This window comes from Tachysurus fulvidraco, chromosome 22 (genome assembly GCF_022655615.1).
Source record: "Tachysurus fulvidraco isolate hzauxx_2018 chromosome 22, HZAU_PFXX_2.0, whole genome shotgun sequence".
NCBI classification, from domain to species: domain Eukaryota; kingdom Metazoa; phylum Chordata; class Actinopteri; order Siluriformes; family Bagridae; genus Tachysurus; species Tachysurus fulvidraco.
Window position 1 is genome coordinate 2,691,593 of NC_062539.1, and position 21,996 is coordinate 2,713,588.

General features: G+C 44.1%; 1 protein-coding gene across 7 annotated transcripts in view; it reads left to right on the forward strand.

The window, feature by feature from the left end:
- tnk2b (tyrosine kinase, non-receptor, 2b) overlaps positions 1-21,996 on the forward strand; it is a 45,234-nt gene that overhangs the window by 17,969 nt on the left and 5,269 nt on the right. For 3 of the 7 annotated variants that reach the window (XM_027158256.2, XM_027158255.2, XM_047806306.1), the window contains 12 exons: positions 10,756-10,933; positions 11,584-11,654; positions 16,714-16,926; positions 17,129-17,281; positions 17,688-17,965; positions 18,229-18,355; positions 18,534-18,775; positions 18,946-19,140; positions 19,796-19,887; positions 20,054-20,098; positions 20,520-21,862; positions 21,977-21,996. The exon at positions 21,977-21,996 is cut by the window's right edge and continues 76 nt beyond it. In XM_027158256.2, the coding sequence (XP_027014057.1) occupies positions 10,771-10,933; positions 11,584-11,654; positions 16,714-16,926; positions 17,129-17,281; positions 17,688-17,965; positions 18,229-18,355; positions 18,534-18,775; positions 18,946-19,140; positions 19,796-19,887; positions 20,054-20,098; positions 20,520-21,862; positions 21,977-21,996 (2,942 nt within the window). In that variant the 5' untranslated portion in view covers positions 10,756-10,770. Of the gene's footprint in view, positions 1-5,070; positions 6,132-10,755; positions 10,934-11,583; positions 11,655-16,713; positions 16,927-17,128; positions 17,282-17,687; positions 17,966-18,228; positions 18,356-18,533; positions 18,776-18,945; positions 19,141-19,795; positions 19,888-20,053; positions 20,099-20,519; positions 21,863-21,976 lie in introns of those variants that run through there. The other 4 variants (XM_027158251.2, XM_027158253.2, XM_027158254.2 and 1 more) reach the window with 4 other exon arrangements.

Sequence of the window (21,996 nt, forward strand, 5' to 3'; positions counted from 1 at the left end):
ATTGGGTCAGTCGTGGTCTAATGGTTAGAGAGTCTGACTCCTAACCTGAAGGTTGTGGGTTCGAGTCTCGGGCCGGCCACGACTGAGGTGCCATTGAGCAAGGCACCAAACCCCCCCAAATGCTCCCCGGGCGCCGCAGCATAAATGGCTGCCCACTGCTCCGGGTGTGTGTTCACGGTGTGTGTTCACTGCTGTGTGTGTGCACTTTGGATGGGTTAAACGCAGAGAACAAATTCTGAGTATGGGTCACCGTACTTAGCTGTATGTCACGTCACTTGAGCAATTGAGGGTTAAGGGCCTTGCTCAGGAGCCCAGCAGTGGCAGCTTAGTGGACCTGGGGTTAGAATTCATAAGATAAGATAAGATGTATACCTTTATTCGACCCACAATGGGTAAATTTCTCTGTTACAGCAGCAAAAATATATAAAAAGAATAAAGACATAATATAATATACAGTATATACAAAAACAAAAATGTACTGTATGAAAAGAGTAGTGGTTACACTGAAGACATATTGCACACAGATAATATTGCACATTTAAAAAAAATTCTGTTATTGCACATGTATAAAATACTTTGTTATTGTTTATTATTGCAGTCAAACAGTAATCCAGTGTGTATTATGGTGACTGGTTCACTGGGAACAGCTTCCGATCGGTAGTCCAACACCTTAACCGCTAAGCTACCACATCCCATATCTGTTAACCACCCAAAGTTGACTTATTCGCTATATAATCACAGCCATATGTAAGTGTTGTTAATATATATATATTTTTTAATGTTTTTGTCCTTCTATATTCACAATTCAAATCCACGAAAGAAGTCACTTCCTGTTGCTTTTTAGTTTTAAGCCTTATATAAAAAGTCTGCACACCACCTGTTAAGTAGGCAGGTTAATGTGAATCCGTGATAAATCATGTCAAAAGGTTTTTACACCCCTATGTGTAAGTACAGCCTAGAAAAAAATTAAGTGAAAAACAATTAAGGGGAAATGTGTGGAAAAGGCTTACAGTAACTCGGTTGCACACCCACAAGCAAAAAGAAGCTTTTTTTTTTTTTTTAAGCAATAAAAGCTTTTTTCTTCCAGTCTTTTAGAGTAAGGAGTAGGTATCACTTTGGCACACCTTAACTTGGTGATATCTTCCTCCTCTTTCTTGAAAATCATTTTGTAGCCATCATTGTACTCTCGCTTCATGCCAGTCCACAGATGTTCAGTTGGGCTGGATCGGTCAGGCAAAAACGTCAGTCAAGCCGTTCACTCGGATGTATGTATGCTTTGGGTCATTGTCGTGCTGAAAGGTTCAGTTCTTTTTCATCTTTATTTTACTAGAAAACACCTGAAGGTTATACACTTAAATGGACAAGTATTTGTAGTAGTTCTGTCTGAAGTAACTCATCCCAAAAACATGATGCTACCAACACCATGCTAGGTTGTGGGTACGGTGTTCTTTTGGTGCTTTTTTCTTCAACAAACGTACCTTTTGGAGTTCTGGGATTATTATTGAATCTTTTTGAACCGTCAGACCATAACATATTTCTCCACATCGTTTGCGGCGTGTTCGTTAGAAAGGACTTCCGTCTCACCGGCCTAGCAGATAACCCAGATTGTTGTAACTCGTAGAGAGAAATCAGTACTTCAGTCAGATCTTTCTGCAGCTCCTTCTATGTTGCTGTAGGTCTTTTGGCTGCCTACATGGTAAATGTTTGTCTTGTCCTTTTATACAGTTTGGAGGGACTTCCTGTTCTCGGTGACTGATCATTTTAATCAGAACTGAGAATCCAACGTATTCTTTGTCAAATGTGGTAGTTTGAAGATTTTTGCTGCTATTCATATCCATCAGCACTGTGATGCATGTGTGTTGCATATTGCTGGCATAAAGGCTGGGAGTGCAGTGCTCTCTGTTTTCTCACAGTAAGCAGTATTTAGCACATACTGGAATCTGATGATGTTTCAGTGCTGCAGGACATAACCTGACCTCATCCTTCTCTCATCGGCCATTTCGCTCTTGCTTTCTCTCTGCACGGCTTTCACACTTTCCGTCGCTTATCGCTTGCCTTTGTATTGATTCCTTCCTGGCCTCGCTGTCCTGTCCACCATCATCAAATCAGTGGTACAGTCTTATAAAAGCAGACAAAGGGGTGGGAACTCATCATCTTTAAAAGCTCAAGGCTCAAATCCCTCTAAACCAAATACTCGCGTAAACATGCACATCTACAGGGTTTGTCTGATTGAATGAAAGGGATAAAGCCGCATAAACAGACCCTGATTACACGGTATTTATTCTACAGTCACAGCCACACCGATGTAAAGAAAATTAAGAGAAATTCTAATTACAGCCTGTGATGGCAAGCTAAATCACTCACTCACTCATTTTCTACCGCTTTATCCGAACTACCTCGGGTCACGGGGAGCCTGTGCCTATCTCAGGCGTCATCGGGCATCAAGGCACGATACACCCTGGACGGAGTGCCAACCCATCGCAGGGCACACACACACTCTCATTCACTCACGCAATCACACACTACGGACAATTTTCCAGAGATGCCAATCAACCTACCATGCATGTCTTTGGACCGGGGGAGGAAACCGGAGTACCCGGAGGAAACCCCCGAGGCACGGGGAGAACATGCAAACTCCACACACACAAGGCGGAGGCGGGAATCGAACCCCGACCCTGGAGGTGTGAGGCGAACGTGCTAACCACTAAGCCACCGTGCCCCCCTCAAGCTAAATCAGTACACACCTATTTCTCCATTATCACTCGCTTTTGACTATTTGGAGATGCGCCACTTTTAATACGGAGAAGCGAAATACCTCGAAATATAAGTGTAGCGACTGAGGAGTTACCTCTTTGACCTAGTCACGTTAATCAGACAGAAAGACCACCGTAAACTTCATACAGTGTCAGGTCTCAATGAGCTGCCAAAACGGAACGATTTGCCTTTGTGTAGATTTAAAAACTCTTTAATAACAGACTAAAGTCAACTAAAATCTCCCACAGATATTACAGTAAATGATCTGGTATATGTCAAAGCCATGGTATATGATTTACATGTTTTTTTTTTAAATCTTTATCAATCCATTTCCTGAGCCCTGTGTTCTGTCCTTTATGACTAGAGGTTGAGTCTTCGAGTCTTCCTGAGAGAAACGACATAGAATATGGGTGATCGGTCATAGGTGTTTTGTGTCCCAAGTAGACTCAGGAAACTCAAGTGGACTCAAGTGTGTCGGGAAAAACGAACGCCTCCTACGCTGCAATAGAGCCCTTGATATTTCCTTTAATTTGTCAACTATTTGTAAGGAGGTTTCAGCTTCAGACTATATATGGTGATAAGCAAAGGATGCTAGCTGAAACTAGTTCTCAAAAAATCTCTGGAGAATAACTGATAAATCCTTCATAAATGCTAGAAATAATATGCCATGTCCGTGTATTTGCTGCCATCCTTTGGCCATATAGGTTACTGCATCAGTCGTGTGATCGACACAGAGAAGGGCAGATTATACTGTAACTTGTCTATGGTCAGGACTGATCACTCAAATCCAATAGCTAAGACTTGGACAAATGATGCTTTCAGAGGTGTAACTGTGTGCACCAGAGGACGGGATGCTAAGCATGAAGATGGAGGTGCTACATATAGAGGAATGGTGAGAAGTCGGCACCTCCTCACTGCAGGACGCCAGTCTCGGATAAGTGTCGAATCACACGGGCGCCTGCTTCCTGTCGGTACACCGACGCGTAGGGACGCTTGTTGATATTGAACACCATGAAATAACATCGGCTTTAATTTGTCCTGCGGAGGGTCATGGAGAGGTTGTGTGTGTTGTGCTGACTGGACTACCAGTTTTTCCTACATCGGTCTGTTCATTTTGCTGAACGGAGGCTTAAAACGGGCTCACAACTGGTACGTCGTTTGGGACATTCATTCCTTCATTCATACGACTCGGATCTCTGTTTATTAAAAGTCGCTAATGAAGGTTTGGCATCTGCACCTTTCCGTTACAGTAACAGGTTTATAGCAGTCTGTCTCTCTGGAGAAGGCTCGATGGTGACACTTTAGAACTTTGGTAACCGTGAAGGATACATGGCCTTGGTGACATAGTACCGATTGGTGCTGGTGCAAGAAATCTAGAAACCTCTGTCTATTTGACCAACAGGAGAAGCCATTGCCTCTGTACCTGGTAAAGTATGCGTGGTCTCTCTAACTGTCAGCACTGGTTTAGGAGGTCGAGCTATTTTACCTGTCAGTCTTTGAGAGATAGATGTAGCGTTTCTACCTTTCAGTCCCAGTGAAGGTGGTAAGGCCTCCCTTTTAACACAATTATAAATATACACACAATGGATTTAAAATACAATCCATAGTGGTATAGACGAGGGGAATACCTTTAGCTTAGGGAACGCCTGGCCCAATAAAGACTTTCAGTTGGATCATAAAATGCACCAGCAATGATACTTTCACTCATAGGGTTTATGATATTCAGCTTCTTGAACCTGTTAAAACCTGCTGCTGTTGTTTCATGTTTACATTATTACTGATACGTCTTGTTTCGTTAAGGGTCTGTAAAAGGGGTCTTTCTGTGTTGTTGCTTCTCCCTTTCCTTGTTGTGCTTTCAGCTGAACTCCGTGTTGCTGTCTCTCAGAACATTCTTCTTGTGTTATCTGTGCAGTATACAGCAGTACTGCAAATGTTTTGGTGTCAGGATGATAATTGGAGGCAGACTGTGTATGACGCAAATGGTCCCACTTTACTGCTCATGTCTCTTACTTTTGCCTCCGTGCCTTGTACGACTGGGGGGAAAAAGCCTTGTACATCAAAAATAACTTGTACATTTTGTTTATTGCTCAAAGTGCCACACATCTGGTTTCGTCTCGTCCGGACAGATCGGCAGAAGGGAGGGAGGGAGTGAGTGAAACAGGACGCGAGCTGCCCCTCCTTCCTTCGTGTGATGACGTAGATTAAATGTCCATAGAAAACGGTGGAGCAGGTTTGTTTATACATAGTCGAGGACATTTTTTGGAAGGAACGAGGAGGAAAACAGGAACCAGATGAAGAAAGAGGGTTAAGTCACATTGGAGTAGGAAGGAAGTAAGAGAGAACGAGGGAGAAAGGAGAAGGCTGGGTCAGGGAGAGGAGTGTAGATGGTGGTAGGCGATTCAAGGGGGAAGCTTGTTAAGAGCCAAACATGAAGGGGGGGGAGCCTACAGGAAATGAGCTCTCCATCCTGCAGTTAAATCTGACCTCTTGGCTGACGATCAAATGCTTGTCCATCCAAATACCATAGCGTCTCTGTCCAGGGCACGGGCTGAGGGAGGGACAGAGGGAAAAGAGGGAGGGAGAACGGGCACTTCCCCAGTCGTCTGTCTACGATTTACAGATATACAGGGAGGGAGAGCGAGTCCTCGGAACCACCCCCAGCTTCACATACAGAGAACAACACGTCCCCCTCTGCCACCAACATCCAAACACTCATACTGATGCCGTGAGATGGATCTAAAAAAGTCGAGCATTGCTCAGATATACAGATGTCTCTTCTTCACTCCCACTCCTTCACTCGAGGGCAATGAGGTAAAAATGGGGAACTATTAATAGCCGGATGCCAGACCAAGATGATGGACAGTGCTGAAGAGAAACTTCATTATTAAAATGCTGCCTTTACTTCTAATAGGACTGTTTGGATTCTGAGCCTAAGATTGGACTTCAGTGGAATTCTTCCAGCTCCGGGTTTGGGTGGAAACAACCTTTCCCATTTTAAGGGTGCAGTTTTTTTCCCCTTGCTCACGTAATTGCTTGCGTGTTAGCCCTAATTGGAGGTAGGAGGTTATAGGAACTTACTGGATCAGACCACGATGGAATGGAGTGTGTGGGGTGCAGGAGCTGAGGAGACTTCCCCGTGCCTGGTTGTCGAGTTCTGGAGACCTTACTTCACCTCAGCTCCACTCTTAGACCTTCATGTACAACAAGAAAGACTAGCATATTCAGACTCAGCACAGCTTCTTCAACATATTTAACCTCACCTCATCTACCCTAGACCTTCATTCTCTCTAGTTCGATTGAGCTCCTTTTTTAGGATGCGGCGCTTTGCCAAGCTCAAAAAAACCTTTCCGTTTCTTGCACACTTCCATGTGTACAAAGTAAGTATATAATGTGTTTTTCTGCGCATCTGTCGTTGTCTGTTTTTTTCATTTGGCCATGTCTGCATGATACTTCTTATATCTGCAGTAGATGTATACATAGATGGCATTAAGACCATCTGTACTTTTTTCAATACCTAAAGGTTTCATATTATTCTCTCATTTCCTTGTGTAACTTTGTTCTAACAGGATAGAGCAACATTGGTATACTCCATACTCCAGGTATCTTCTTTTCCTTTACCAGAGGCCCTTGTCTGGAATAACTAATCAACTACTTAAAAACCCTTTCTGAACTTATTTGTGATTTTTAGCCCGAAATGAAAAAGGTAAAATGCAAGATTGTGACCAATGTATCTTCTCCAGCCTGTGGTTTCTCCAGCAACTGACTTTCCCTTACAATGAAGTTTCATTAAACAAGGCAATTAGTAATAACCCCCGTGTCCACTTGTCCACAGCGTAATCTCTTTATAACAGTGACCACAAAAAGCAGCGCTCGCGGGTGTGTGTACTGTATGTGCAGGGTGTAGCCATTTTGGTACAAAACTGTGGACTCTATCCAAGGAGCTTAGCCAGTGCTGACTTATTATAGGCCTAGAACAAGGCTTCCAATCCTGATCGTGAACTATATACCACGGAGTATCTCTCCGAGTATGTTCCATACATATTTTATGGACTTTGACACACTCGATTGAACTAATCAGCTAATTAGGTTTCTTGAGTCAGCATGCAGGGAATCTACAGGTCCTAGGTTGGGAATCCTTGGCTTAGAGAGTACAACTTTGATCTTTAACTGTTTCCCACATGATCATTCTGCGTCACTGGACTGTGGTTAAGCATGGCTGGTCCTTGGTTTCAACGGTTTGTAGCCTCAGGACTTCTCTAGCAGTGGAGATTTGCATCCGTTATTCTATCTATTATTACATATTGTTTGTTGTCCAGACATTCTGGTTGTGTTGCCCGTCGTAAACCGAGGGTAATCGATAACTTTCCACATATTGTCTTGTTTAATTTTTTTAGACTTTTTAGCAGTCAGCTTGATATTATTTGTCAGGCCTTGGATGTGTGAGCCAGATGTTTTGGCACTGCGGCTGTGAGACGTTATATATTAACCAGCACATGTTGCACATAGCGACGGCTTAAGTAAGACCCCAGGGAGTGACGCTGGTGATTTCAGTCTGAAAATATGTCCTAGTGAGGACATTAAACTCCGCAAGCTGTTTATTTTCCCTCCCTCTCCTTCTCTCTTTCAGTCGTCTCTCCTCTTCGTATATTCTCAGTACGCATTCCCCACTGTTCTGTGACAAGTGACACCCAGCAACCACTGCCCACTTCTTCCCTTTACAGTCCCACCAAGAGTTCACTTCAGTCAATATTTTTCTTTCCACGGTCAGCTAGCCTTGTAAAGGAGGCCCTCCGAGCTTTCTCCTGTATGTCTTCTTTTACAAATTCCTTTCTTCATTCTTTTTCCGGAGTCATAGTGCGAGTGTGTATAGTGCGAGTGTGTGTATTACGGTGTCCATCTCTGAACTTTACTCTCAGGCCCTTCACTAGCCATCTGTCTGCCTGCTGTCAGGAAGAAGGGAGGCAGTGAAGGATAGAAAGGAGGGACCTTGGCGTGAAAGTTTAGTGGAGGAGAAAAAAAAAAGTCTGGCAAGATCAGGATCGGTCAAGTGTATTATAATTATTCCACAGCCCTCTTTGAACTCGATTTCGAATCTTGTTTTCTAGAACAGCTGGTCTGAGTCAAATCATAGGTTTATATTAATGCACTCATGTCTGTCTTATATCGATTATTTCTATCACGACGTACACAGGGACTTCACAGCTAAGTTTTTCCGCGTTAAAGTCTGAACATTGACGATTTTCTGAAAGCTAAAACTTACTAAATATCTTCGACGTCTCCGGTGTCGGCACTTCTCAAACGTTAGATATAAAACTCTGAACTCTTTAGGACGGAAGGCTGCAGTTCTTCCATGACTTGACAAACACTTAACGACAGAAAATGACAAGCCTGGAGTTTATAGCGGTTATAACCTGGGTAATAACAGGCTATAACTTGTTGTTGGACGTTCCACAACAGTACAATGCGTCATAGTTTTAATGAATAAATAAGAAGTTTTATTCTTGGCAAATTCCTTTGACATCGGAAGAATAAATCACAAGATATTCTAGGGAAGTAATCGACTTCATCATGTCCTGTCATGTTTATTTCTTCCATCAGGCCTTTTCTGTTAATGTAGCCGGTTCTTACTCGCAAGACATTTTTCAGTTGTATTTCAGCTGTATGTGGTACTAATAACCAAAGTGACTCCTTTATTGGGATTCCATTTGCTGGCTTCTTCTTAACTGTGGGTCGGGGCTTGACTGGGGGTGATTTGACTCCGCCTTGTGTGTGCGGAGTTTGCATGTTCTCCCCGTGCCTCGGGGGTTTCCTCCGGGTACTCCGGTTTCCTTCCCCGGTCCAAAGACATGCATGGTAGGTTGATTGGCATCTCTGGAAAATTGTCCGTAGTGTGTGAGTGAATGAGAGTGTGTGCCCTGTGATTGGTTGGCACTCCGTCCAGGGTGTATCCTGTCTCGATGTCCGATGACGCCTGAGATAGGCACAGGCTCCCCCGTGACCCGAGGTAGTTCGGATAAGTGGTAGAAAATGAGTGAGAGTGAGTGAGTGATTAGGAATGGCTATAAAGACTGTGTCAGACATTACCACATTTTCATAGGAAGCCAGTTATTAAAGACAAGCAAACTAAATTAGCCTTAGAGCTTCAGCTCAAAGGGAAACAATACAAATGTTGTTTTTGTCTCGGGTTGAACTACATTTGGGGCAAGTGGGAAATAATATGGAATAAATTGTCAAAAGAATACTTCTCGTACTCGTCCACCCGTTAAAAATACCTGCCCCGGTGCTAAAGATTTTGTGTGTCAACGGTGGTCATACGAGTCGCCTTTACTTAGTGATGGCAACACTGAAAACTTTATAGTATAAAGACCCAAATCATGATTTTTTTTATTTTTAATATTTTTATACTTTTTACATATGTCTCCTGGAGCTCTAGGAAACCGAGACCTCTTTAGCATAAAGCATATGCTATAAGAGAAAATTTTTCTTTTTCTTTTTTTTTTTTGCATTGCGGTTCAGCTCTTTCCCACGTCAATGACGTGATTGACTGACGGAAGTGCAGCTTCAGATCTTAATGGGCGAACTGGAAGGAACAAGGCCATGATCCTCGTGACCTCCGGCCTTTCATGTATCAATACAGGAAGCTCGTCTTGCACAAAGGCGCGATTCTGCTGCCTGACTTCCAGCAAACCTGCACACATCAACTCCCCCCTCACTTTTGTTCTTTGAGCAGCTGCCCGTTACTGGAGCGCTGACCTTCCTCGCACTCTACAAATTCGGCTATTATTGCGTTGTGTAACCTAGCTGAAACAATAATGCTACTGTTTAACATGTGAGGCCTTTTCCTCCATCTCTGCTGTACGTCGGAGCCAAATCTATGTGGCGAGTTCAAGTTTTCAGGTCTATTTTAATCCTCCAGGTCTCCACCTATGGACACACGAAGAAGCTATTCCCAGTAAATCCCAGTCGTGTAAAGATTTTAAATGAATTTTTAAAAAAACCCTCAAACATCTGTCTGTTAAGTGACGCTTTAAGGAAACGTTTGTGATTTCAGAGTCACTTCGGCATCAGTTTCGATCCTCTTTCAAGGTGATCTTACGAATGACTCAAAGTGGGTTCTTCAAAAATAAATTCCTCTCCAAACCTCGTTAAGAAAGATGGCGAGGCAGAGCGATGGGGTGGAAACGAAATAGAGGGTGGGGAGACATCCGAAATTAAAAGCAGCTGATGTCTGACATGACGTTCCAACTACAATAAAAACCCTCGCATTTCTCTCGCTAGTCTTCCAAGAAGCAGCGTGTCAACACGTCTTGGAACGTCTCGGAAAATTCTTTAATCAGCTCTTGAAATGCGTAGGTGAAGACTTTAAAAATTTAAGCAAGGCATTTTTTAGTGGGTTCAAAGGGATCAGAGATACAGAAGCAGTCGAGGTTAGAAGGAAGGACACGTGTTGATTTGGCTTTGATTCATTCACGGATAGTTTGGTGATCCAGGCAGCATGTACGCTCTGGTCCAAGGCCAAAGCTGCCTGTGCTTTATGGACTTCAGGTGCGGCTGCAGGTGTTTATGTTGGCACAGCTCCGCGCTCACACCGATGTCAGCTACAGTACAGAATGTTTGTAAATCGATCATAAGGTTTAGGTCTTGTAGTTCGTTGATATCGAAACATTCCTCAGAATAGATCAACTGAAAGTTTAACTAGTTTGTACCTTAGCACCCGTCTTTGCATATTATCATGGCTGTTTACATTCTGTGGAAATAATACAGTATATTTTCTAGATTAAGTTGTGCTTTATAGGGAAAACTGTAACAAAACATTCTACATATTCAAATGTTTGTGCATACGGTTAAAGGGAGTTTCTCTTTAAAATGTGGCAGTGACAAACGTCAGTTATGCTATTTTACGTCGTAACCGTACTGTAGCTCCTCAGTTTAACGCGAGGGTTAATGAGTCGCCCCTTTAAGAGGGACAGTAACAGTATTTTCCTGTGTCTCTCCTTCCAGAAGCTGGGCAGTGGTATGCAGGGTGAAGAAGGCACAGAGTGGCTCCTGGAGCTGCTGATGGAGGTGCAGCTGCAGCAGTATTTCCTGCTCATCCGGGACGATCTTAACGTCACGCGCCTGTCACACTTCGACTACGTCAAGAACGAAGACCTGGAGAAGATCGGCATGGGCCGGCCCGGTAGGTTTCCTGTAGCGGCGCATCCCGAGGGTTTTGTTCCTTTTATATCGCAACAACTTGATGTATTTTTTTTTTAATAGTTAAAGAACGACACATGGTTCTTTTTATCTGTTTATAGTTACTTTTATTGTTGAGGTACATTTGTTGTCGTTTCCTCAAGTTTATAAGGCGGCTTTTCGTGTTAATGAGACAACAGTGTTTCTCTGCCATTGTTGCCGTCAGTCTTCCCTTCATTTAGAGCTCACATGAAGCGTTTATGCTTGATGTGATTTTCTGTTTTCCTTACAATATAGCACTGACTCTCTTCCACAATGGGGAATTAAATGTGGATGAAATGAATTGTGTGTGTGTGTGTGTGTGTGTGTGTCTGTGTCAGTCAGCGGGCTTGATTAAGGGGAAATGTTGCTAACACACTCGCACAAAACATACAGCAGTCATGCATTGAAAGAAGCTGTACGTGTTTCACAATATATAATATAATTCAGTTTAAGCTGCATATAGAAACTCCTGAGTGAAGTTAAATTTCTTTTTCTTTTCTTTTCTTTTCTTTTCTTTTCTTGTTACTTCCTCTAACTCCTTCTTTCTGTCTTTTTTCATTCTTTCTTTCATTTTCTGTGGATTCCTCTCTTTCTTATGACTGTTTCTCTCAGGACAGAGAAGGCTGTGGGAGGCAGTGAAGAGGAGAAAAGCGATGTGCAAACGCAAGTCTTGGATGAGTAAGGTAGGTCTGTCACACACACGCACACACACACACACACACACTCACACACACACACTGCATGAATAATTCCTGATCACTGCTCCATTCTGATTGTCATAAATCTCACGTTAAAAAAGCAGCTTAGGTATCTCTAAACTCTCCCTCCTGAGCTTTTGAAATACATTAAGCTTCACTAGTGTGTTGACTGCTACAAAAGGAAGCATCGAACTTTCTAACCAGGTTAATGTCCAATCAAAGTGTGTGTGTCCCCTTAATATGGGTGTGTGTCCCCTTAATATGGGTGTGTGTCCCCTTAATATGGGTGTGTGTGTGTGTGTGTGTGTCCCCTTAATATGGGTGTGTGTGTGTGTCCCCCCTTAATATGGGTGTGTGTGTGTGTGTGTCCCCTTAATATGGGTGTGTGTGTGTGTCCCCTTAATATGGGTGTGTGTGTGTGTGTCCCCTTAATATGGGTGTGTTTAGTGTGCTCGTTAGTTGATTTGTCTGCAAAATATTTCTGAGCCAGTTCTGTAACACTGACCTGCAATTTCAGCAGAATCATTTTACAGACACTGGTCTTTTTTTAGCCTTGTGTATGTGTGTGTGTGTGTGTGTGTGTGTGTGTGTGTGTGTGTGTGTGTGTGTGTGTGAGTGAGACAGAGAGGTGGGGTGTTGGTGAGTGATGACTTATTGTCAGCTATAATTTGGGTGTTATGTCGCTCTGCAGGCTCATTATAGCTTTGTCTGTCTGTGTGTGTGTGTCTGTGTGTAAGTGAGTGAGTGTGTGTTTCTATCTGTGTCTCTGTCTGTGTGTGTGCGTGTCTGTGTGTGTGAGTGAGTGAGCGAAAGGGCACGCGGAGAGATGTTTACTGAACACTTTGAGTGTAAGCATTCCTCAGTGTGTGGGACGACAGGCCAGCTTGACCCATCACAGAAGAAACCACATGTCCACATAAACAGGAACACTCAGACACATACACACACACACACACACACACACACAATTTGAGTTCATGAAGGATTATTATAATGAAATCTCCCATATTCCTACACTCCTATTCCGGGTAACGCAACACGCGCCCACACACACACACACTCCTATTCCGGGTAATGTAGCACATGCACAAACATACACACACACACTCCTGCACTCTGTAAGTCACCGGAAAGGCTCTTGAGTGCCGTGTTGGCTGAAGTCTACAGGAAGTGGCTGGAGAGGATGATAGCCTTCTAAAATTACATGTGTTGTTTCGGGTCCTGGCACCGCGCACAGGCCGAGTAATCAACCTCCTCAAACGTGTGTGTGTGTGTGTGTGTGTGTGTGTGTGTGTGTGTGTGTGTGGCTGGTTTATTTAAAGGTGTAGTTTGTCATTCATTAAAGTCAGCTTTATAATAATAATAATAATAATAATAATAATAATACAGTTTTTTTGCTTTTTCTTTCTTTCAAAGGTGCCACCATTTCAAATTGTGTTAATGTTTTAAGTTATTTTGGAGATTGTCTCTCACAGCCATTTGAAATATAAATGTGTGTGTGTGTGTGTGTGTGTGTGTGTGTGTGTGTGTGTGTGTGTGTGTGTGTGTGTGTGTGTGTGTGTGTGTGTGTGTGTGTGTGTGTGTGCCTGTGCTTGTGCCTGTGCCTGCTGACTCTAAGGCATCAATCATTTCTCTGTCTCTATGTTCACTATGTGCTTATCAGTGTGCAGTTCATGGCTCACGCTGAACATCTCAGCCATCTTTTACATTCCCTCAAGATTCTATTCTTCTCTGGCCTTCTATTTCTGACCTCTCAAGGCCTCTGCCGTTACAGTCTGAGACCTTTCATTACCACTGGTTGTTGCTAACTCGTTTAAACACCAGCACTTTAAACCTCGATTCAGGGTTACTATTAACAATAAAAATGGTTTAAAATTATCTAACGTAATCATGAAGCTCAGGAATTTTTCAGTAAAATTTCTAAGGGCCTTTTTACACCCGGTCACTTCATGTGTTCTCTCTGATCCGATAGCTATGTGGTTTGTTAAAACTGTTCCATTTACATTAGGCCACATAAATGCGTCCTGGCGAATCGGATATCGATCCGATCTTTCTACTCCCACCCAAAATGCTAATATATTTTACCTCATTTCCGTTTGTGGCGCGATGCACGACTTGTGAGTCATTTGCGACTGACGTACTTCCGTTTGGGAGGAGTACAGCGCCGACGTATGTGGCTTGAACAACCGCATGCATTTACAACTGTCCAGTTCCATCTGAAGCGCGTCCCAGACCATCTCCTGAAGGGGTTTGTACCATCGGATTTATATCCGTCTCGAAAATGTTTCGGAGGGCGTTTAGACCTGGTCTTTTTTTTTTTTTAACCATCGGATAGCTATCAGATCACAGAAAATGCAGGAAGTCACCAGGTGTAAAAAGCCACTAAAACGTTATTATTTGTCCTTGTATTGCTGGATCCATAGTAGGATACCATTACCGACACTTGGATCTGATTATAAGGGCGATCACGATTTCATAATTAGTTTTTTCCCCTGATTCCTTCAAGTCATGTTGGGTGGTGATGAAATATCAAACCGAGTCGCTGCCACGACTCGATCACTCTGCCCTTTAAGTGAATTTTTTTCCTGCCTTCCGTTCCATTTCTCATCACTATTTCTGACGTGTCAGAAAGTCATCTGATCCAGTTCCTTGAATCAGTTTACTGACATTACTTTAGGGCACCGCCAAGTCTGAGGTCATGGAGCTTCCCTAGAAAAGAGTGGGATGCTCAGTCCAAGTGAAGGGATGACACATTTCCCTTGATGGAGGAGTTTAAATCATTTACCTGTAGTTATCTTTATCCTGGTCAGAGTTATCATTGGGCCTATAGTCAATTCCAGGAAAAGTGGACTTGGGGCAGAAACCTTGCACAGACTTTGGGGATATTTGCAGTATCCAGTTTACATACCAACATGGTTTTGAAAAGTGTGAAGAAACCGGAGAACTTTAGATTATTGCTTAGAGAACATGCAAAACTCCAGACGAGATCCCAAGCACAGGCTCAAACCAGGTACCTTGGAGCTGTCGGACAGTCAAACCGATCGAGTCAGTGTTTTGTTGGTCAGTTTATATCATTATATAGTGCCCTTATTAGTTCTAGGTAATGACTGGAAGAATAAGGTCATGAGTACAAGTGGCAGAAATGACCCGAGGTTCCTCCTCAGGGTTCTCGGAGTCTGAGCCGTTTTAAAAGCCAAGGGAGTCGTAGATTAATGCCTCTGCAAATTAGGTTAATGTACAAGCATTGTACAAGGACATCTTCTGGCCATTATATGTTAGAGCTGTATGAAGAACATCAAACCTGGATGGAGACTTCACAGCAGACCCAGAACCTGCTGCTGAGGTTAATGTCTTACAGTTGGCTTGGAAACATCTAGGAATAGAGGAGCTGGAATCTGTGGCTAGGGATAGACAAGTCTGGGCTCCACCAAGGAAATTAATAAATGGATGAATGAAAATCAAAACAAGTCCTTAGAAACCTTTTTTGGCAGCATGAGCCTAGCTGCTTGACGTAGGAGGAGTGGGAGCATCATCGAGGGTAGTATGACTTTGTCACAAGATGACCAGAATGAGTTTTCTAACACGCTAGCATGGCTATGGCTAAATTTACCTGAAAAAAGCCTGAAAGCCTTTTCAACCTGGTACCTATTGCTCATGGTGTAACCTTGGTCTCTCAGGGTCTTATCTGTAAATCCAGTTTCTGTCTTTAATCCACGCTTGTTGACCCTCCTCCCAGCCTGCCGTCTGCATTTCCTCTACACACACCACGGCTCGGATAGCCTCGCTCTCCTGATCCGACCCACAGGCTCCTCATACAAAGTGACTGAAGAGCTGATAGCAAGTTGAAAAGAGAGCTCTGCTATCTGGCCTCATTGGTTCTTTCCATGATTACCATGTGATTCAGTGGCACCCGCTCTGCTCACAAAGGCACTTTTCACTGTGAAACAAAGTCACTAAACTCTGCTTTTGGACATAGAAAAGCAGTCAGTATATTTATTGCCTTTTGTCTAACAAAGAATAACATTTAGAACATTTAGCTTCTGACTTTCCTAGAAAGTCCAGAAAAGCCGAACTGCCCTCTAGCTGATATATTTTGCCGTGTGTAGATGGAGTAGAAGAGAAAAAAGCACATTTTAACACACAGTTTTGCCAAAATGAGAAAAGGATGCTGTAACACAATGGTCCCCAACCCCCGGGCTGCGGACCGGTACCGGTCCGTGGACCAAATGGTACCGGGCCACCCAAGGAACATTAAATTATTTCCATTTTATTTATTGTGGTGTATTTCTCTCGGGTTTGTGCGACTTTCCTTGGACGAGAGGTTAACCGGGAGCTGAGAGACGTCACCTAAAGCCGCACCAATCCCACGCATGCGCAAAATATCATGATATCAGGCCGGGTTTAGGTGACGTCTGGAGCTGAGCGGCTGTAAGCGGCAGTGGTGTTGTAGCTTTTGTGGAGAGAGAAGGTGTGTATCGCTCTTCTCTCTGTTCACCGGTACTTTGTCATGTTTAACAGTGCTTGGTGTACGTGTATATTGTGTTTGCTCAAATTTAACCCACAAATTAGCAAAAATGAGCAGGACCACGGTAAAATGATCAAACATTGACTGGTCCACGGTGAAAAAAAGGACCGCTGCTGTAACAGACCCAAGTGAAAAGGAAACAAAAAGTCATAACCTCAAATAAGTGTTTCTTCTGTAGCCAGATGTTTAGTAGTTTCTCAACTCTAGGTGAAATGTGCTGTCCTTTCTTCTGTTTCTCACTTCATCCTCTGAGGTTTTTCTTGCCCCTTTGTGATTGGCTGTCGCTCGTCACTGTTCCCAGCATGTATAATATTATTAGACACGTACTGTAGGAAAATATCTGAGGAAGTGTTTGTGGACTAAATTGCATCATTGTACTGCTTGTGTTGAATATTGTATCATTAAATTTCAGCGTTTTCAACGTTTCTGATCCCTTCCATAAAATCATGAGTGAAACCCCATTGATTTAGTTGTTCCTTGGTCATCAGTGCTGATCTGTTTCGGTCATTTTTCTCTCAGGTGTTCAGCGGGAAGAGACCAGACGGGGATTTCCAGCCGCAGGCAACCAGCACTTTTCGTAAGCTCTCGAGCACTCCTCCTCCTACAGAAGGCCAGCAGCAAGCACTCACCTGCCTGATCAGCGAGAAGGAGCTGACGTTGTGTGAGAAGCTCGGAGACGGCTCGTTCGGCGTGGTGAAGCGTGGAGAGTGGGTCACCCCGGGGGGAAAAGTGGTGAGAAGAGGGGGAGAGGGAAAAATCTATGAAACAATCTAGAGTAATCAGATCGATATATCATTACAGTATACACATATTGTACTTATTTAATTTGACATTATAGAGATTTATTTCTTTCTTTTCAGAACCCTTATTGGTCATATGTTTTTTTTTTTCCATTGCATTATTGTCTTACTCCACTTATCCCTCTTATTTTCAGTTAAATGTCGCGGTGAAATGTTTAAAGACAGACGTCCTGAACCAGCCAGACGCTCTGGATGACTTCATTCGTGAGGTCAACGCCATGCACTCACTCGACCACCAGAACCTCATCCGCCTCTACGGAGTCGTCCTCACACACCCCATGAAGATGGTATACCTGAGTGTGTGTGAGTGTGTGAGTGCGTGCGTGTGTGTGTGCGTGTGTGAGAAATACAAACTAAACAGTCAAAATGAAATCCAATCAAAAGTTTGCACCCCAATTCGATGGATATTAATATTTTCCAATTACTGTATACGTCTACGCTTTATTATCTCAGAATTTCTGTTTAATTTGTTGTACGTGTTGGATCTTGTTACCAAATAAGTATCTGCTCGTTAGAATTCCTGTATTTTGTGAAGAAATAATAAAACATACATTTGTTCATGTGGGATGTAAAGATTTCACTTTGTTGTATGTCTTTTATGAGGACAATTAAATTACACTTGTTAAAGTAAAGTGTTAAGAAAGGGGGTAGTTGGCTATAATCACTTAGCACTTACGATCTTTTCCCCTCCAGGTGACAGAGCTGGCTCCTCTTGGCTCTTTGCTGGATCGCTTGAGAAAGACGCAGGGACACTTCCTTATCTCTACGCTCTGCCAATACGCCATCCAGATTGCTAACGGTATGGCCTACCTGGAGACCAGGCGCTTCATCCATCGAGACCTAGCTGCCCGCAACATCCTGTTAGCCTCCAGCGACCTCGTCAAGATCGGAGACTTCGGCCTGATGAGGGCGCTGCCCAACAACGATGATCATTACGTCATGCAGGAGCATCGTAAAGTCCCCTTTGCTTGGTGAGTGATGGGAAAACACTGGGTAAATGGCCGCCTCTGTGTGTTAATGAGCATAGAGGAGTATTTGTTGCCAACTTTGTTAAAGGTGTCTGCTCTTGTACTGGAGTCAAGAAAGTGCACTAAAGCTTTGAAATGAATGTTAATGAGTTTTTGTTTGCATTGTTGTGTGTGTGTGTGTGTGTGTGTGTGTGTGTGTGTGTGTGTGTGTGTGTGTGTGTGTGTGTGTGTGTGTGTGTGTGTGTGTGTGTGTGTGTGTGTGTCAGGTGTGCTCCAGAGAGCCTGAAGACACGCACCTTTTCCCATGCCACGGACACATGGATGTTTGGGGTGACCCTGTGGGAAATGTGCACTTACGGCCAAGAGCCATGGCTCGGCCTCAACGGCAGTCAGGTACACAACACCTTTACCGCTCTAGATCTTTCCCCATCAGTGTTTAGACCAACACTAACCAGTACCTGTGTGTGTGTGCGTGTGTGTGTGTGTGCGTGTGTGTGTGTGTGCGTGTGTGTGTGTGTGCGTGTGTGTGTGTGTGCGTGTGTGTGTGTGTGCGTGTGTGTGTGTGGCTCAGATCCTTCATAAGATAGATAAGGAACGTGAGAGGCTACCGAAGCCTGAGGACTGTCCCCAGGACATCTATAATGTCATGCTGCAGTGCTGGGCGCAGAAACCCGACGACAGACCTACATTTGTGGCTCTCAGAGAGTTCCTGGTGGAGACGATGCCGACTGATATGAGGGCGCTGCAGGACTTTGACGAGCCTGACAAACTGCACATTCAGATCGGTGACGTCATCACCATCATCGAGGGCAGGTGTGGGAGTAAAGAGATGATGACTAGTCCTGACCAATCAGAACTGAGATGTGGTATAAGGCAAAATATTCAGCTGCAACATGGACTGATGAAGGGTCCTGATGAGTAATTTATCACAATATCAATATTATTTTGCCATAAGATGGTGTGCATGCTGTTTTACTGCCCAGGGCGGAGAATTATTGGTGGCGAGGGCAAAACAAGCGCACGCTGAAGGTGGGGCAGTTCCCCAGGAACGCGGTTACCTCCGTAGCCGGACTGTCGGCTCATGACATCAGCCGGCCACTGAAGAACAGCTTCATCCACACGGGCCATGGAGACACCAACCCTCGCCGCTGCTGGGGCTTTCCGGATCGGATAGACGAGTAAGACGCACGACACGTAACATACGTACTGTAGGACTTAATTCCTTTAGAGTAAACTATGGTTCCTCACTGAGAAAATATAGGGGTTAAGTACGTAATTTCCAGGTCAAAATATAAGCCAGATTATGAATATATTAATTTTTTTTAAACTTAAAAAAGGGTTTTCCAGGCATTTGTGATGTTATTACAGGGGATTAATATGAAAATATAATTTGTTCAATTAATATACTAATGGCAGCTGGTAGACTTGCCACCTCACAGCTCTACTGACCTTGATTTCCGTAGCGTTTTCAATATTTCCTCTACAGTATGTCTATGTGTCCAGAAGAATCCCAGTAGGTTGACTGTCTATGCTACATCACACCCAGCATACTTTGGATAGGCTTTGGATCTGTACAAGATAATAAATCAGATTAGTATAATAAATAATACATTTTAGCAAAACAAGCATATTGTAGGTCACACTTTGACAGCTATCCTCACCATCCATTATATTTTATATCTCCATATTTGCATCTTAAGATCCCTTTAATTATTTCAAACACACAGTCAATGCAGTAAAATCAGACTCTCCACTAGAGGGCAGCATACTGCTACAGATGTTTTCTGATTCCCACCCAGTGGTCATCGTCTCATCTTTTCTTTCTCACCACAGTCTGTATCTGGGGAACCCCATGGATCCTCCGGATGTCCTGGGGCTGGATCCAAATGCTCCCAGGCCCACACAGCTTCCTGGGCGTGCCAAAAGTACGTTTTAATTTTCATCTTCAGCTTAGTGCTTTAACTCACATTAGCTGATGATGCTTTTTTCAGAGTCCCTAACGTTCTCCCCTTTGACTTTTCTTCTTTGTTTGCACCTGCATGTTCTTCGTCTGCGCTTTCTTTATTTCTTTCTCGACCCGCTGTCACGCAGAGGATCCTCCCCCTCGGCCCCCTCAGCCTGCTGTGCTCCTGAAGAGTAAGTTTGGTCCCTCGCTCTATCCTTCCATGCTTCTACACTTTGCCCTTTTCTGGCTTGCTTCCTTTCCTTTTCTTTCTTTCCCTTTACAAACTTATGCTCTCTGTCTTCAATCGCACTCCTTCGAGAGCCGTCATGAATAATAAATGCACAGAAATTGTTTTTATGTTCCCTCAGGTCTTAAGATGTGCTCTGAGCTCATTGTCCCTATCTTCTTTAGATTTATTTGAGTTTTCGCTGCGGGATTTTATTGTATATTTTTAGTTTTAGCGATTTTAGAGATTCTCGCTATATGTGTATTGTAGAACTCTTCTTTTTTTTTTTCTTTTTTTTTTTGCAAAATAGTTCACAAACAGTATTGTCTTTGCCATTAAGCTCTCCTGTTCCCCTTATAGGTTTCTATATGTTTGTGCAATTTCAGACCAAAACTATGACCCAGTTACAGAGGATGAAGACCTGACGTCCTCCGGCTTGAGTCGCCTCTCATTAAAAAAGCCCCCCACAAAGAGCCTGAAACTGAAGCCATCAGCCTGGGTTTCAGCCACCAAGCTGAGCGATCGGCCTTTTTATTGCCTCCGAACTCCAGGAGGTGGTACTGCCTCTGAGGTCTCTCTTATAGACTTTGGAGAAGAAATGTTCTCTTCTACCCCCTCTCCTGTTGTAGAATCCCAGGTCTCTAGTTTGTCTAGACTGGTCCTGGAAGCAGATAACATCTTGGATTGTACCCCACCCCATAGTCCGTTTCGGTCTCTGCCTCGGCCACTCCACCCCACCCCAGTGGTAGACTGGGACTCGAGACCTCTCCCTCCTCCTCCAGCATATGATGACGTAGCACAGGATGAAGACGACATCGAGGTGAGCTCGATCAATAGCACAGAGATAAGAGGTCCTGATGAACCTGGCTCTCCTTGTGCCCCTTGCACTCCTGCAAATGAGGATAAATTCAGAGTAGAGGATGATCTCTTCCCCCCCAGCACACAGAGTTGTTCTCGGACCTTCTCACAATCAGCTGAGATCTTCCAGGAGCTACAGCACGAGTGCATGAAGCGTCTGAACGTACCCGTAGGCTCCATAAGCCCCGATCCCTACCGCCAGATCTTTCTGTCCACGTGCGAGGACAAGCCCCAGGTCCCGCCTCGAGTCCCGATCCCACCTCGACCTCCAAAAAGCACAGGAAACGACTGTGCCCGCTGGTCACGTGACCTCTCTCCAGCCTCGTGCTGCGAGGACGAGAAGGCTTGTCCGCCTCAGATCCCCCCGAGGGATCCGCTGTCTCAGCCGGGCTCTCGTACGCCCAGCCCCATGAATCGTACCACACACTTCCTCTCCACCTCACCGGGCAAATTGATGCCTACTACACAGAGCTTTGCCTCTGACCCCAAATACGCTGCACCCAAAGTCATTCAGGCCCAGGGCAAAGACAAGGAATCAGCCAAAGGACCCTGCATACTGCCCATCGTACGAGACGGCAAGAAAGTGAGCAACACGCACTATTACCTGCTGCCTGAGAGGCCCACGTACTTGGATCGTTATGACAAATTTTTCAAAGAGGCTGAAGAGGATGAGAGAAGGCCAGTCAACACGGCGACAGTCAGACCCATGGTGCAACAGCAGGGAGACACAAAATCAAACTTTTCCTGCAATAATAACAGCTGTCTTCCAGCCAGAGCAGGCATCAGGAACTCTATCAGTCTGACCAAAGTCAGCACCGAAGGGTCTGGCAGCAGGGCAGAGGGAGCGGCTAACGCTGACAGAGTTAAATTGGTGAGTAATGAGAGAAAGTTATACATAGAAAGTACATACATTAGGACCTGTTAGGATTAGTATTTAAGCTCTTGAGTCTTTATATCTATATTATATGGTTTTGTTTGGTTTCAGGTGCAGGAGGCGGTGCACGG